The 16,582-nt window shown below is 39.3% G+C and overlaps 1 protein-coding gene and 1 long non-coding RNA gene across 2 annotated transcripts; both read left to right on the forward strand.

The window, feature by feature from the left end:
- The first annotated feature begins 5,741 nt into the window (after positions 1 to 5,741).
- Positions 5,742 to 6,481, forward strand: LOC115923761. The gene is made up of 2 exons (XR_004064071.1): positions 5,742 to 5,834; positions 6,402 to 6,481. It is a non-coding gene; the product is annotated as an uncharacterized LOC115923761 (long non-coding RNA).
- Positions 6,482 to 7,833: 1,352 nt separating this feature from the next.
- Positions 7,834 to 11,352, forward strand: LOC105445059 (solute carrier family 43 member 3-like). Its single transcript, XM_030985228.1, has 5 exons — positions 7,834 to 7,843; positions 8,669 to 8,782; positions 10,222 to 10,417; positions 10,761 to 10,884; positions 11,233 to 11,352. Exons 1-5 carry the CDS (start codon positions 7,834 to 7,836, stop codon positions 11,350 to 11,352), a joined length of 564 nt encoding a protein of 187 aa, XP_030841088.1.
- Positions 11,353 to 16,582: the final 5,230 nt, after the last annotated feature.

The raw sequence follows: 16,582 nt of genomic DNA on the forward strand, positions 1-16,582 counted from the left end.
AAGGATTGATAGGATGAGTACTTTATATAGTTCAAGTTTTGTGACGTCTCTAATGTCTTTGGCTGTCAATATGCTTTAGTTTGACACACATGCAAATGGGTGTTTGGGTACCCGAGACAAATTTGACTTTCGAAACCTAATACCCACGATGTATCATCTTGTAAAGATGTACCTTGATCCCATAACCCAGGGAAATGGGTTAAAGCAGTCCTCGCAAATGCATATAAACGCTGGTGGACCCCTACAACATAACATTCGGACGCTTTAGGCACCGATTTTATAAAAAAAAAAAAAAATCAGTCGGTGGCATCGTTTTGAGCATTACATTTTACTTCGAAATTCACATTAAACAAAAATAGGTGACACCATTTCCCTGTTGGAGCCGTGGGTAGATGGCAAACCTTTCTATACATCTTGTCAATGAAGGCAAGCAAAACATGTTACGGTGTATACGTAAATGCCAATTCATTTTACATGACCGTGTCTCACTCAGTGACAAAATATTGTTTTGTTGTATGCTGTTACTATTGTTTGCTGTTGTTTGACTGTTGTCTGGTTGACTGCACTACTTGTCCCGCGATCTATTCAAAACCACACATCTGTGCAGATATAGGCGTATATGAAAGAATAGAAAAATATGCAGCCCTCCTCCTTGTGTACAATATTTGGTCAGCTATACACATTGATTCGGTGACAGTAAAACTGTTATATATGGTTCTCAAAGGCTAACTTCGAATCACCCGTTATCATCGCGTTATACAAGAACTTTCGTGAAATGAAAACGGATTGTAGGACAAGTCATAATGTTTGTCCTACCTAGGAACAATTAATGTCTGCAATTCGCATTCTGAAAATTGAAATACAATTATTCGTAAATAAAATAGGTGAATGACAAAAATTGTAACGAGGCACGAGAGGCTCTTCGTCATGTGATAGAGGCCAGGATCCGGCTCTTAAATTATAAATCTAAACCTAAGGGGGTGGGGGCAGTCTAATGTCAAGGTTGTGTACCTGCAAAGTAGAGAGGGGCGTGGTTGTTTTCCTAACAGTAACTCTTTAAAAAATTGACCTGTTGCTTATACTTTGTTTGCAATAGCACGCGCCAGTTACTGACGCAGTTGTATCAGTAAAGACGGCGTCAAGTGTGCAGTGCGCTTTGAACGGGGTAAGAGGACCTTTTTTTTTTTTTTGTCTCGAGATTTGACGTTTTATTCCGTTGGGGGGGGGGGGGGGTAAGGATTAACTTCTTTAGGTCAGCCATTATAATTTTTTTTTTAATTAAAAAAAAATCAAAAGGTTTTTTTTTTTTTTTACATGAAAAATACATAAAACATACACATAAAAAAACTCGAACCCCCCCCCTGCGTACGCGCCTGTATGCAGGTCCCGCGGAACGTTTTTCAAAGTGGAGTATTAACGATCAGGTAGAGCGTAAATTGGCGTGGGGTCCAGGGCATGAGCCTCGGCAGGGGGTCAAGGGTCTGAGCCCCCGGAAGCTCAGGGGTTTTAGGTATTTAATTACGGTTAGATGAGCATCCAGAGGCCCTCTTTAAAGCTATTGGCGTGTTCAAGGGGGGAGGGGGGGGGGAGCCCCCAGAAGCTTAGAGGTTTTAATATTTAACTACGGTCAGATGAGCATCAAGGGGCCCGCCTTAGGGCCCTTGGTGGGGTCCAGGGGGCAGAGCCCCTGAAAGCTTGGGGTCATTAGGTATTTAATTATGGTCAGATGAGCATCCAGGGGCCCGCCTTACGGCCCTTGGTGGGGTCCAGGGGGCAGAGCCCCTGAAAGCTTGGGGTCATTAGGTATTTAATTATGGTCAGATGAGCATCCAGGGCCCGCCTTAAAGCCCTTGGTGGGATCTAGAGAGCATTTTTTTTAGGTATTAAACTACGGTCAGATGAGCATCCAGGGGGCAGAGCCCCCGGAAGCTCAGGGGTTTTAGGTATTTAATTACGGTCAGATGAGCATCCAGGGGACCGCCTTAGGGCCTTTGGTGGGGTCCGGGTGCAGCGCCCCGATAAGCTCTGTGGTTTTAGGCATTTGATTACGGTCAGATGATCATTTTTTATACCTTTTTTGTGACATTGGCAGGTCACTTATTTTTTTCTCTCCGTCTTTCTTTCTTTTTCTTTTCAACATACTTTTTCAAAAAGCCACTTTGCAGACCATGACATAAAGGCTTCTAAATAAGCGTATTTTTCGCCCGACTGTTATTTGGGAATTTCTTATTTTCCAACAAACGCCTAAAAATGTATGACTTACAAAAAAATGGAGAAAAAAATCCCGGAAAATCATGAATCAACCCCCCCCCCCTCCATCAGTACGCCAGCATTTAGGGGCTCATGTCTTTTCACCCATCAGGGGCTCATAACTCTCTCGCACAATATGTCTATGATATGCGCGTATCGCTATTATAAAGACCTCAATCGATAAATACCGTATAGGTGGCATGCACAATGTTTATGAAATCTAATTCCTGTGAACTTTTCTTTTCTTTGAATGAAATTGTATATGTGATTTAATTCAGGTTTTTATTATTGTTATGTTCTTTTGGGTTAAAAATGCAAACCATGTTTACTCCTTTACTGCTTTTTTTTTTGGAGGGGAGGGGGGCGTTTTTTTTTATGGGGGGGGGGGGGGAGGGGGATGCGTTTTGCCCTCCCCCCACTTTTTTGGTTGGGGGGGGGAGGAGTAAATGCCCCCCTGCCCCCCCCCCCCCCCCCCCCCCCCCCCCCCCCCCCCCCCCCCCCCGTCCCCCACTTCCGGCGTCTATGATGGTTCACTATTATCGTGATTATAGATTAGCACAACCATTGACGGAGACAGCTCACAGAGAGTATCAGATCCCCATACATGTCACGATCAGGACAGCCGCCTGCAGCTTGTCTACTCCTTGTCAGTGGCTTCACAGACCATCTCTATGTTCCCGCTTGGCTTCTTCTTTGATCGCTTTGGGACTAGATCGTCTAGACATCTGGTCAGGTGAGGTTTATAACATTCTCACATTTTTCATTACGTTTTTTTTAATATAGGAACCTTTCAGCTCACTACGCACTTTCAATCATAAATGGATAAAACAAATGTTTAAACCTTTACATCAGAGAGCATGTATACTTATTTTTGTTTTATTGCATTTCCCCCTTTTGATCATCTTTAGCGTCCTGTTACTGATCGGCTATTTAATGATGGGATTCAGCTCTCCTCTTACCCCCTTACTCCTGTTCCCTGGAACCATTATCTTTACTGTGGCAGGCTCCTTACTCCTCTTCTCGACGATGCAGGTCAGTTTATCGGTTAGGTTTTCGATGTGAAATATTTGGTTTTGATTTCCCCCTTTTCTTCGGCTTCTCCTTTTTTTGTTCTCCGTCTTCTTCATTTTCTGCTGTACATTTTCCTCCTCCTCCTCTTCTTCTTTTTCTTCTTTTTCTTCTCTTCTTCATCATCATCTACTTTTCTCTATCATCACCATCATCATCATCATCGTCATCGTCTATCATCATCATCGTCGCCAACATTATCACAATCGTCATTAACATTATCATCATTCTAAGACACGTTTGGCTTGCACCCAGTAGATAAAGATCAAAATGTTCGATCTTGAAATTGAAATAAAAAGGCAGATTTTGTTTTTAAAACCAGCGGAATTGAATTTGCCATCAATTCCTTGCCGAGCAGTACGTGACTCTACCACGAAGCCCACCACTTGTCCATGGCACAGTCACGATGAACTGGAAAAAGCTCTCTTGTCTCATTCTGACGTATCTAATATCCATCTGTCCGCCATTGAGACAATAGCTTTGACTTTCAAGAATGTCATCGTCATTCATCACCACCATAACTACATCTTGAGAATGATTTCATACTATTTTTTTTTTATTTACTTTTTCTAGTCCATTCTTGAAATTATATCATTTGGCTACATGATTGATTTTGCTTTTCCCCCAAGAATTTTACGAATATGAAAATACAAAATGTAACCTTTTGCATTAGCTCTTGATTAGATCCGCTTATAACTCATTAGTTAAGGATCTATGAATTACACGCAGGTCGCCCTAACGTGAACCTATATTTTGTAATCAAGATGTACGGTTCTTTTTCTTCCTTATAAACACAGATTGGTAATGTTTTTCAAGGAAGGAAGTCTACTGTCATTGCATTGATGAATGGCATGTATAGTTCATCAACGATTGTCTTTTTGATAGCTAAGGTAAGAAATATTTGTCAGAGAAAATTCTAATTCGCCTTGGCGTAGCTTTGGTCCAGCCGGTGGGAGCGGGGGGGGGGGGGGTACGAGTATATTTGGGTGACATCGGTCTTTTCAGGTAGCTGAAATAAGAGTCGAGTGAGGGGATGTATGGTCGTACCATCTCCTTTTTTTTGTGTCGTTGTTTTCTCCTCTTTTTCTCTCTCTCTGTCTCTCTGTATTCCTCTCTATTTCTCTGTCTCTCTTTTTATTTGTTTCTTCTTCTTCTTTTTTCTTTCTTTCCGTATTTGATCCTTTTTGCTATCCTTTTGGAGAGGGGAGAGGGTTATAAAATAATAATCATAATAACATTGTTTTATACAGCGCTTAATACTACGATTCTAAGCACTTGACGTTGTAATTATTATCAACCCGATCATTGGATTCAAGCGTTCATTCGCACATGATTAGTGCACACTCTCCGCTCCCCTGGGAATATTCCGGTCCGGCGCCATTTTACACGCACACACATGTCCTGCCAACCACATTTAAGTTTACATCCTACCTGGTATCCATTTAACACCAGGGTGAAGAGTTTCAAGTGTAGATTGTTGCTTTGCCAAAAGACATAAGTGCCGCGGCGGGACCCGAATCGCGAACCATGCTAATCCACGGTCTGGTGACGTGTCCACTAGACCACGACACCTCTATATCCGTTCAAGCTTAACATCGTCTCTGTGTGAAATACAAGTTAACATAAACCATACACATCAGGAAATGATCTGCCATTGTTGTGAACGATGATTTAAACCCCTAGACCAATATCACACACAAACGAACAAACAATTTAAACTATTAGACAAGGGTCTCAGTTCTGAATGCTTTATCCACTTATGCTTCGCCAACAAAAATAAATGTCAACCTATCAATTTCGAAAAAATCCTATAGAGCCTGTAAAATGATGAACGGAAAGAAATGATTAAGTTATGAAATGGAAAAAGGATTCAACTCCATGACGGCATGATTTTTTTGTTTATTCATCCATTTACAAACATGTACTAGTTCAATGTTGTTAATCTTACGGTAAATCTTTTTAGAAATTACTCGGCCCTCCCTAAATTAGTCGACGACATCATCCCATATTGTCGGGGTTTAAACCTGGACTAAAGTTAGTTCACTAATAATACAAATACCGACCCAATTATCTCAAACACGACCACAAAGTCTTTTGAATGATCAACATAAGGCAATTTCGATATCCTTGTTTATCACCTACTGACACATTATGCAAGCCAATTACAATTCGACCTTGAGTTGATTTCTTGAAAGCCTTTCCGATCGCCTTCTCAATTCAAATCGCACTCCAGGCAGCTTATGAAGCAGGGATGTCCCTCAAAATCTTCTTCTCGATTCTGGCTGGATCCGTGATCCTCCTCAGCATTAACACTTTCATCATTATGCCCGCCAAACACGTTCCCTGGCCCTACCCCGACCACCATCGACTGGTAACCTGCTGCACTACGAGCACCGATCAAGACCAGAAGGGTGTCGCTGGACTCCGCAATGAAGCATACGTTGAGGATCCCGCCGATGATATTGGGTGTTCAGAAGAACCACACGGGGACGGAGTAGGGTTGGACTCAGTTACTGGTAGGTCTAGGTGTTTTGTTTCTCTCCTTTACATAACTCCTTCCTTTCCTCCTCGGTGATGTTCTTGGTCTTCTTCTTAGGCCTCTTTTTGTCGTTGTTTATTTTCTTCTGATAAATATATATTTCCAGACCTGTTTTTTTAATATAAAATCTGTTATATTTGTTTATTAATTTTGTCTTCTCTCTTTCTTTGTCTTTTTCTCCTCGTCATCCCCGTCCATCCCTTTCCTTCTTTTCCCCTCTTCTATGTGATATTCGTGTTCTTAATCCCCTCGTGAAAGATGTTGTTCTTCTGATAAATTTATATTTCCTTACTTATTTTCTAATTTTGTTTATTGCTTTCCTAGAGACACTTAGTACTATTTTGGCAACTAGGTAGTAATAGTCAATCTGACCGTCTATGCAGGTTATATTTTGCACGACTTCCTATGTATACAACAAATAATGAAATGGCATGAAAACATCAAAATATCAACATCAACAGCAACAAGACTTTAAGTAAGAAACTGAAATACTTTAACCCACCATCATAGCATTAGCATTGCGATATTTGTCTTATCAACTCAGATACCAACGGAAAAGAGCCGGCGAGTCTAAAAGAAGCCCAAAGAAAGTCCAATGATGGCAGTTTCGAGGACGAGAAGAGAGGAAAATATCCGACAATTCGCTCATGTATATCATCCCTGCCATTCTGGATGATACTTCTATGGCTGGCGATCCTGCAGCTTCACCTTTACTTCATAATTGGTGCAGTCAACTTTTTCCTCACCAGGCTTACCAATAACGACGAACGTCTAGGTAATAATGTCGACGAGGAGTCTCTCTTTCTATTTCAATGATTTTTTATGTATACTATTCAGTGCACAAAACATTTTCCATTGAAGCATACCATGAATCTTATTAATAATTAACGCATATAAATCACCAACTTGAACACATGGTTATGAAATAAAGAGTTCACCTGGGCAACAGTTACAGTGAAAAGTTAAACTAATCAGAATTGAAAAGTGTTAGTATACAATTCCATGTTCTATAATTATAAATAATGATAATTATGGGAGTTTACCTTTTCGATTTGCAAGATATTGTTATTCTTTATACGAAGTAAAAAGCTATTCTTTTTAAAGTCCCTACTGCACTAGTTTGGCCAGGAGGGATAACACCTCCCTGCATTGCCACTGGAAGGTGGTTATCTCATCAAATAAGCTCTCAATTAACATGAGAAGAAGGAGATCATGGGGGACCAATGGTCACCGAATAGGCATTGTTTGCTTTATAGAGGGCGCAAGTAGCTGTAATATAATCAATGCTTGGTCTGTTTTTCTTGCTAATGCACAGGTATATACATCGTTTGACATTTGTCAAAACATAATTTATTATTATACTTTTATTATAATTTCTTTTTCGTGGTCCTCGTTATAAAGAGCGTATAATAAAACTAGACCCCTAATTGTGTTTAAGTGCTATTCGTAAAGTCAAAGAGTTCTTTGACCTTACGAATATCACCACCACAGTTAGTTTTATTGACCGCTCTCCATAACGAGGACCACGAAAAAAAAAAGAGTTTCTCAGAACTCCTAATCGAATTAATCTACGATGACTGCTTTTTTAAAGAAAAAGCACACACAAAAATTAGGAAATGAGGATACTAGTAATTAGGTTTTAATAGATTAAACGTAGTGCAAGTACTTTCATATTTAAATATTACTGGTAGTTGTATAAAGCAATGAGCACAGTGGTTTATTTAGGGAGTACGGTGCCCGGTGAAAATTACTATTGACCTACCCCCCTCCCCAATAAAAATAACAATTAAACTAATTATAATAAATAATAAATAATAAACTAATTGTGTTGTGTGCTGCACAAAGATTCAATCAGGTTTTTTTGGCCATTACACTTAGTTAGTTATTGAAGTAGACAAATGCTCATGTACCTGTTACAGCTCATTTTTATGTATGTTATTACCAAAGAAAAAAATATGTCAATCAGTCACTCAATAATGCCTGGCGGTGAAGTTAAGAAGGTAAACGGATTTCCTTGCACAATTTGAATACTAGGACACTGCTAATGTTTAAATTTCATAGAATGATATGACATACATTACATATTCATTCCTGCAAAGAATTATGTTGGCTGCAAAAGGGACATAGTATTTTTAAACTTATTTTTCTTTTGTTAAAAATAACCAGGGAATAGTAGCCAATGTTTGATAAGTAGCACTAAGTGACTGAGTTATATACATAAACATTCGTTGTTGAGTAACACTTAATAAAACAATATATTATGCACTTTCTTCATAGCAACAAATCAGCAAAGGAGCTCTACAACCTAGCGCGCCGTTCTTAAAGGACCAAGAAAACCGGGGAAAGCATAAACAAGACTAAACCGTTATTGGAGTCAATGTCATTACTTCTGCTCTACTGCGAAACAGATTCCATAATTGTAATGATCTACTGACATGTCACTGTACCCTCACGTGGTTGTCCTTTCACCTGTGCTCAGTCAACTGAGGAATAATGGATTTAAGGTCAGCTAGGTGTCAAGAGATCATTACGGACTTTTAGATTTGCACGTCGACGGGCAAATCTAAAAGTCCCTATTAACATGTCTCTCAGTACAGTATAGAGGAATGACAATGTGTCTGTCAAGCGTGCCCATTTGTTAAAGCATGAATTGACTGATACTTCTGATTTGCACACACAATTTACATGAGAACCACAGGAAATCCCCTTCATTGGAAAATTTGTTCAAAATTTACAATTAAAAGGAGTTGCTCAGGAGGAAACTTACCTTTTGTGTTTTGGTGTTTTTTTGTTATTTGTATTTGTTTACAGTGAGCCGGTACACCGATGCCTTCGCGATCATCCAGACTTTCGTGTTCTTTGGCGGGCCTCTCGGTGGTCTTTTTATGGATAGAAACAAGCTCCAGACACCCTGCTCTACCACCAGTGAGTTTATAGCACGATCGCAAAGACTTTCGGGAAATCCCCTAATGCAATTTAAGATGTCATATCCATCATCCTTTGAAATGTGTTAAAGGTACTATGTCCCTTTTGCAGCCAACCTCAAATTCTGTAGAACTTTGCAGGAATTATGAATATGTCATGACTGTCCTATCTGTGAAATTTAAACGCTAGCAGTGTCCTAATATTCAAATTATGCAAGGAAACCCGTTAACTATTGAGTGACTGACCGGTTTTTTTTTCTTTGGTAATAACATACATAACATGAGCTGTGTAAAGGGTACATGGGCATTTGTTTACATCAATAACCCACTTCTTGTGATGGCCAAAATTAAACTGACTGAATCTTTACGCAGCATGGACGTATGACCATTCGGTACAATGGTCTGAAAATCAAGACTATTATTTATTGGCTCTATTGCTCCTAAGTCGATTTGACAACTATTTTCGTTATTTTCCCACTTCAAGACATTTTCAAGCCCCACCTTTTTTATGGAAGTTCTAAATTAGTATTATCTTTCAAATGCAGTTGGAATTTAACCTTTTCATTTTTTGGGCCTGCAAATGGGACATACTACCTTTAATATTCCAATTACATGTGACTTATGATTTGTATATACGTATTGCAATGAAGTATTGTTTTTGCCCTTTAAGTTGATTTTCGAAAGTTTTATCGATAATGTCATATGCGAGTTTTCGCGTTATTTATTTTTTCCCATCTCAACAAAAGTTTATTGTGCATGAAGTTATACATAAAATTGGCAGATTATTTTCGCGTATTATGATAATCCTAATGTAACAGTCTGTTTTTATATTTGTTGTTTGCTCGATGATTGCGTTGTTACACATATAATACACACTGAATACGTAACCATGACAAACAAAGAGAAAGAAACACTTCATAGCGAAATTACATTTATTGTACACAGGAATGATATATATATGTTTGATGAAATCCAACACAAGATATATTTTATAGTATATATATATATATATATATATACACTATGAATATGACTGACAAAGAAAGCGGACAAAATATACAGTTCCTCAGGTAGATAAAGGAACACCCCTTCACTGCTATTATGTGAAAATGTGTAGAACAGGTGTCACATGCATATTCACCTTTTTACATAATTGCAGTGAAGGGATGTTCCTTTGTCTACCAAGGAACTGTATATTTTGTCCGCTTTCTTTGTATGTCATTTTCATAGTGATATAAACATGTATTTGACTACACTACGGTGAGAAGACAATTTCTGAATACGTAACCATGACAAAAAAAGAGAAAGATACAATTCATTATGAAATTAAATTGATTATAACCCTTATCTGCACAGAAATTATAAATATCTAATCGGATCCACCAAAAGAGATATTTTATAATATATATACATGTATTTGACCGTCTCTTTGCAATGCAGAGAAACCGTATGTTCGTGGTCAGTTTGCCGACATGCGAGATAGCTGTCTCCCTCTAGCGGTCACAAGTCTCTCGGCAGTCGGTTACTCGGGATGTCTCTTGATACCAAGTCTTCCTCTTCAGTATCTCACTTTTGTCTTCATTCTCATTATGAGATCTCTTCTCTTTGGGGCCGGGGCGTCGGTGACCACCATCATGTAAGTTATCAAAATTGTACTGTATACCACAAATCTTGAATTTGATTTAGGGCATATTTTGTTTTTCTGTTTTGTTAAGAGTTTCGTTTCTAGTGGTGCAAATTTCAAGGATGAACTTTGGACTTTATGTTTTTAACTTTAGGAAAATATAAATAGAAAATCGAATAAATTATAGCAAATTAGGGAGTCATTTGATTAAGTGGTCTCTACTAACTTAATACTTTTGTTTATATATCATAGTAGTACAGCTCTTGTATATTAAGTAATTTACTATGAAATCAACTGGAGAGTGGATGAGAAATTATATATATATTCAATATCAATGTGTATCTCATGATTCCAGATTCCCCATGCAGTACTTCGGCAGTGTGTACGGTGCTATTCGAACTATGAGTGGTTTCGTATCCTTCCTGCAGTACCCGATCTTTATTGTGATCCAGAATCATTTTAATGACGACCCTTTCTGGGTAAGCAAAACATACAGTTTATTGCTTGATACCCATTGTACACAATGTGTCATTTCGATTTAATTATTGTGATGAGTGATAATGTTTTTGTAATTATGATTATATGATTTACATTTATTTGCAAGATTTCATATTTCAAAAGATACAAAGACATTCATCTAAATTGGCATAATTATGTCTACCCAAAGATCACCCTAATTTGTATCCGGGTGGAAATGTAATTACTCGTTTTCATTAACCATCAACATCATCATTGAAATCTTTTGAGGTAGGCCTACAGGCAGTGCAATTAATTATAAATTAGACGGCCTTTCCTAGGAATATATTTTCATTCTTCCTTTTTTTTAGGTGATCGTCGCCTTTATCGTAGCCGATTGTGTGACCCTCATACTACCTATCGCCCTCTACATCATGTCAAGAGGAAAGTCTCAAGCAGCTGCAGGCCGTACGAGTGCCGATCCTGGGTGACAAAATTGAAATAATAAATTGCCTACTTTTTATATACATGTATCATGGGCTTTGAAAAACCGAATACTAATTTGTAGTGGTTTTTTCGACATATCTAATCTTAGTTTGTATTAGTGGTTGCAAATCAATTGCTTTGCGTTTCTCTTATGGTGTGCCACAGGGTTCTGTGGGCGGGCAGACTCTTTTTTTCAATTTATTTGATTGGATTGCGACAAGTTTTGTAACAACATGGCATAGATTATCATATTTATGCAGACGGATTCAACTTATGATTTCCTTCAATCCAAATATTCATGTTTATTTCATTTCCAACAGAAAGGTAAACAAAGATATTACATTTGTTTTCATACATAATTCATTTTTCAGGAAACGATACAAATACACTTTGCACATAATACAATTATTACAAGAAATTCTTATTTTCTGAGGAAATGGGGGTGATCCACTAAAAAGCAGTGCTTGTAGTTTGTAGATCCCCCAGTCCGCATAATCTGCGGAAAGGGCTGTTCATCGCCTTGAATCGTGCATGGTTGATGTTCACGATTGGATGTTCGCACGTTCTCTAAAATTGAATTCAGATAAATGTGAATTCCTTATATTTGGTTATTAGGTGCAGCTTAGTAAAACTCATTTTAAATTGAGTTTTTATTTTCATATTTCAAAAAGATATTTACTATATAAACTCCAACATTTCTGGGAAAAATTAATGGAATCCTGTTAATGACTATGTGAAGAATGTTAAGAGTCAAGCAGTTCTTTGAAGAAAAGCCATGCATATGATGTAGAGCTTGATATTTTGAATTATGTCCTCTCCACGTCCGACAGTGAATTACCCACTATTCCTTGTTGTTGGTATATTACATAATAAAAGGGGAGAATGTGAATGTAATGTGAGCAAGCACTGAATCCAGTAACCGGGGTAGTAGTTTATTATGTAAAGCGCTATATAAAAGTGGAATATTATTATCATTATTATAAAACAGTTCGAAAACCAGACAGATAATACCTCGTTTGTAGATTTTGCCTGTTTAAGATATTTAACATGAATAAGTGTGTAACGAACATAAACATCATTTGAAGAACCGATGACACCCTTTTTAACCATTCAAATGCAATTATTTAGAGAACCACGTTGTACAATTTCTTTTGCATTTATGCATGAAATGTTTCAAAGCTGGCTCGGGGACCTCTCAGAAACACCTGAATATATGGTTTGGAGAATGGACTATCATACATGGTCTTTGCTTTTGTAACTATTGTAATGAAAATGGTCGAAATTTGGTCGAAAATCTGGATATTTCGTAATACGGGGCAAAGGATTATATTTACGAATCAAAATAAATTGTTTGGATTTTGCGGTAAAATGGAAATATATGTATATCAAATAAATCTCAGAGAGAATAAATTGAAAAAGAAATGGTGTCACTTAAGAAAATATTTTGAGAGTTTTGGAAATGTGCTTACACGAACATGATCATGAATTTTATGTTAGGCATTTTGTTATATATTAAAAATACTAATTTTGGCATAAATGTTTGTTTTTATCTGCCACAAAGTTTTTCGGTCGTGATGATGATTATTTTGTTTAGTCATTATGTTGGGAAATTATTTCTTTAATTTTGTGTATATAATGTATGGATATACTGGTTATGATGGAATTTGTTTCGAAAATAAAGAACCATGTGGACGGGAAAAAATATTATCATTATCGAATTATTATCATTATTATTATTATCATTATAATAAATGTTATTATTATTATTATGATTATTATTATTGTAATTATTAGAACAGTTATTATAATGTTTTCGTAATTAGGGGTGGGTGGGTGCAGGGAGGGGCGAGTTTTCCCCTCCCTCCTCCGCGAAGGGCAGAAGCTTTGACATTTCAATAAATTATTAGAGAAAGAAGACGATTCGTTGTACCATTCCCAAAAATAATCCTCGTCTAAATTATGTTTCCCCCCATCCCGCGAGAAGCGCAAAAGCTTTTACGTTTCATTAAATCATTAGAGAAAGAAGACGATTCGTTGTACCGTTCTCGACTCTTAATCCTTGTCTAAATTCAGTTTCCTCCTCCCCACTCCCTACCGCGCGAAGCGCGAAAGCTTCGACGTTTAATTAAATCATTAGCGAAAGAAGACGATTCGTTGTACCGTTATGACTTTTAATCCTCGTCTAAATTCAGTCCCCCCCCCTCACCGCGCAAAGCGCGGAAGCTTTTACGTTTCATTAAATCATTAGCGAAAGAAGACGATTCGTTGTACCGTCATGACTTTTAATCCTCGTCTATTTTCAGTTCCCCCCTCCCACGCGAAGCGCGGAAGCTTTTACGTTTCATTAAATCATTAGAGAAAGAAGACGATTCGTTGTATAGTTTTCGTCTCTTAATCCTTGTCTAAATTCGGTTCCCTCCTCCCAGCTTCGACGTTTCATTAAATTTTTAGAGAATAAAGACGATTCGTTGTTCCGCTCTCAAAAAATAATTTAGTTTCCCCCATCCGCGCGAAGCGCGAAAGCTTTTACGTTTCATTAAATCATTAGCGAAAGAAGACGATTCGTTGTACCGTTCTCGAAAATTATCCTCGTCTGAATTTAGTTCCCCCTCCCCTCCCCCGCGCGAAGCGCGGAAGCTTTGACGTTTTATTAATTCATTAGAGAAAGAAGACGATTCGTTGTACCGTTCTCGACTCCTTGTCTGAATTTCAAAAATGTTCTTTGCCTATTCCCTTTTCTTCCTACGTCCTCTTCCTTTTCACTCCTCTCTCTTTTTGGCCGGCGTTTATGGGGGACCACGACCACCCCACCGCCCCCTGGCTACGCGCCTGCGGTCAGATGAACATATGTTGATACCTTGTTCGCCCCGGAAGCTCAGGGGTTTAAGGTTTTAATTTACGGTCAGATTAGCATTCAGGGGTCCGCCTTAGGGGTCCAGGGGGCAGAGCCCCGGAAGTTCAGGAGTTTTAGGCATTTAATTACAGTCAGATGAGCATTATTTTGATACCTAATTATTACAGTGGCAGGTCACTTATTGGCTTGGGGTTCAGGGGGCGGAGCCCCGGAATCTCAAGGGTTTTAGGCACTCAATTACGGTCAGATGAGTATCAAGGGGCCCGCCTAAGGGCTCTTGGTTGGGTCCAGGGGGGCAGAGCCCCCGGAAGCTCAGGGGTTTTAAGCGTTTAATTACGGTCAGATGAGCATTTTTGATACCTTATTATTTGTGACACTGGCAGGACACTATTTGGCGTGGGGTCCATGGGGCAGAGCCCCCAGAAATCAGGGGTTTTAGGCATTAAATGACCGTCATATGAGCATCTAAGGGTCCGCCTTAGGGCCCTAGGTGGAATCCAGGGGGCAAAGCCCTTGGGGTTTTAAGCATTTAATCATGGTCAGATGAGCATAATTTGATACCCCATTATAATGTGACACTGGCAGTTAACTATTTTTTCCTTCTCGCTCTCTTTCTTTCTTTTTCTCTTTAATATAATTTTTCAAAGAAAGTGTGGGGGGGGGGGAGGGGGGCTCGAGGATCCCGATTCTAGCTGTTCCGCGGGCCCTGATATGTAGGCATCTCAAGAAGCATTCGTTGCCTGGCTGTAAATTTAGGAATTTGTCATTTTCCAACAAACGCATAAAGTGAGGAAAAATCTCGGAAAATGATCTCATTTCAGCATTATTTGTAAACCACCGTTATGGAAATAGAAATAAACCACGTTTGAATTCTATTTCTCCAAAGCCCCTATGAGTACGCCAGTGCCCCATCCCCCCCCCCACCCCCTCCGAACTACACCTTGTTGGCGGGAAAATTGCAACTGATATCCCCTACCTTTCTTCATTCTCTTTTTTCTTTCCCTTTCTCTCCTCTTTCCCTTTCCTTCATTATCTCTCTTTTAGGTTCGCTGGGGGGGGGGGGGGGGGAGGGGCAAGGTCATTTTGGTCCCCACCCTGCTTCACACATTGTTGGCAGGATTAACCGCAACTGATCTCCGCTTCTTTTCTCCCTTTTCTTTTTTTCTTCCTCTTTTTTGTTCCATTTTAGCTCTCCTCTTTTCCTTTTCCTTCCTTCTCTCTTTTTTTTTTTAGCGGGGACGGGGGTGGGGGGGGGGGGAGGCTAGGGCCTTTTGCCCCCCCCCCCTCGATCCACAACTTGTTGGCGGGAAAATTGCAACAGATATCCCCCTTCTTTGCTTTTCTTCTTTCTCTTTTGTCCTTCCCTTTATCTCCTCTTTTTCTTTTTTCTTTCCCTTTCCTTCCTTCTCTTTTAATTTTTGATTGGGGGGGGGGGGAGGGGGGCGGGGGGATGCAAAAGCCTGGGAGGCGAGTCCTTTTGCCCCCCCCCCCGATCTCCTTCTTCCCTCTTTTCTTTTCTTCTTCCTCTTTTTTTTTCCCTTCCTCTTTTCTTTCCCTTTCCCTTCTTGTCCTCTCTCTCTCTCTCCTTTTTTTTTGCGGGGGGGGGGGGGGGGGGGTGGCAAGGCCCGCTCGCTCCCCCCTGGATCCGCGCCTGGGGTTTCATACATTCGTCCGCTCTGATTGGTGAGTCGTTAAGAGACTCACCGCGGTGGTTCTTGGTTAGCTTTTCACGAGCAAAGTATACGATCTGATTTCGAAGATTCGAAGAATCAGAGCTGATGGCAACGTCTGATTTAGTGAAGTTGCGTAAATTTTCCCTGCCTCTATTTCATAGATGAAGCATCATATCAACACAAACTTTGTTTTTAAGTCCTTTAGCTGTGTTCACTTTAAATCTAACACTGAAGAGGATTTTATGTCCACAAACTCTTCCTTAGAAATTGGATCTTTGTGGGTGACAGATCCCTTGCCAGCTATTTTGACTTGAACTAACATTGCACAAAACATTTCACTGGATTGTCTAAATTGTGCATCATTCACAATGTAAAATTCCCTCACTCTAGGCCTATTTAATAAATTGTATTTGTAATCCGAAACGTAGGGTTATCACAAGCTACCAGTCGTTCTTCTTACCTCAGCGGAGGACGTTCGAAGAAAGCCGTTAAGTTCATCTGCTGAGAAGTCATCAATATCTTTAATAATGATGTGCCTTTTCAACACACTGAACACAGTACTGACTAAGAATGTTTAAAGGTGAATTGATCACTGCTTTTTTACAATGAGAATCCTTCGTGTAAATCGACTTGCAGTCGCCATGTCTGATCAGCAGGCGCGGCGCGGACATAGAGTTCTAAACAAGAACACTTAAGCACTCACTTCGC

Source organism: Strongylocentrotus purpuratus, unplaced genomic scaffold (genome assembly GCF_000002235.5).
Source record: "Strongylocentrotus purpuratus isolate Spur 01 unplaced genomic scaffold, Spur_5.0 spur5_scaffold_14, whole genome shotgun sequence".
In the NCBI taxonomy this organism is placed as follows: domain Eukaryota; kingdom Metazoa; phylum Echinodermata; class Echinoidea; order Camarodonta; family Strongylocentrotidae; genus Strongylocentrotus; species Strongylocentrotus purpuratus.

Excerpts from the sequence above, each read along its gene's own strand:
- LOC105445059 (XM_030985228.1), top strand. Across the intron at positions 8,783-10,221 it reads GACACCCTGCTCTACCACCA|AGAAACCGTATGTTCGTGGT; the intron begins GTGAGTTTATAG and ends TTTGCAATGCAG. Across the intron at positions 10,885-11,232 it reads TTAATGACGACCCTTTCTGG|GTGATCGTCGCCTTTATCGT; the intron begins GTAAGCAAAACA and ends CCTTTTTTTTAG.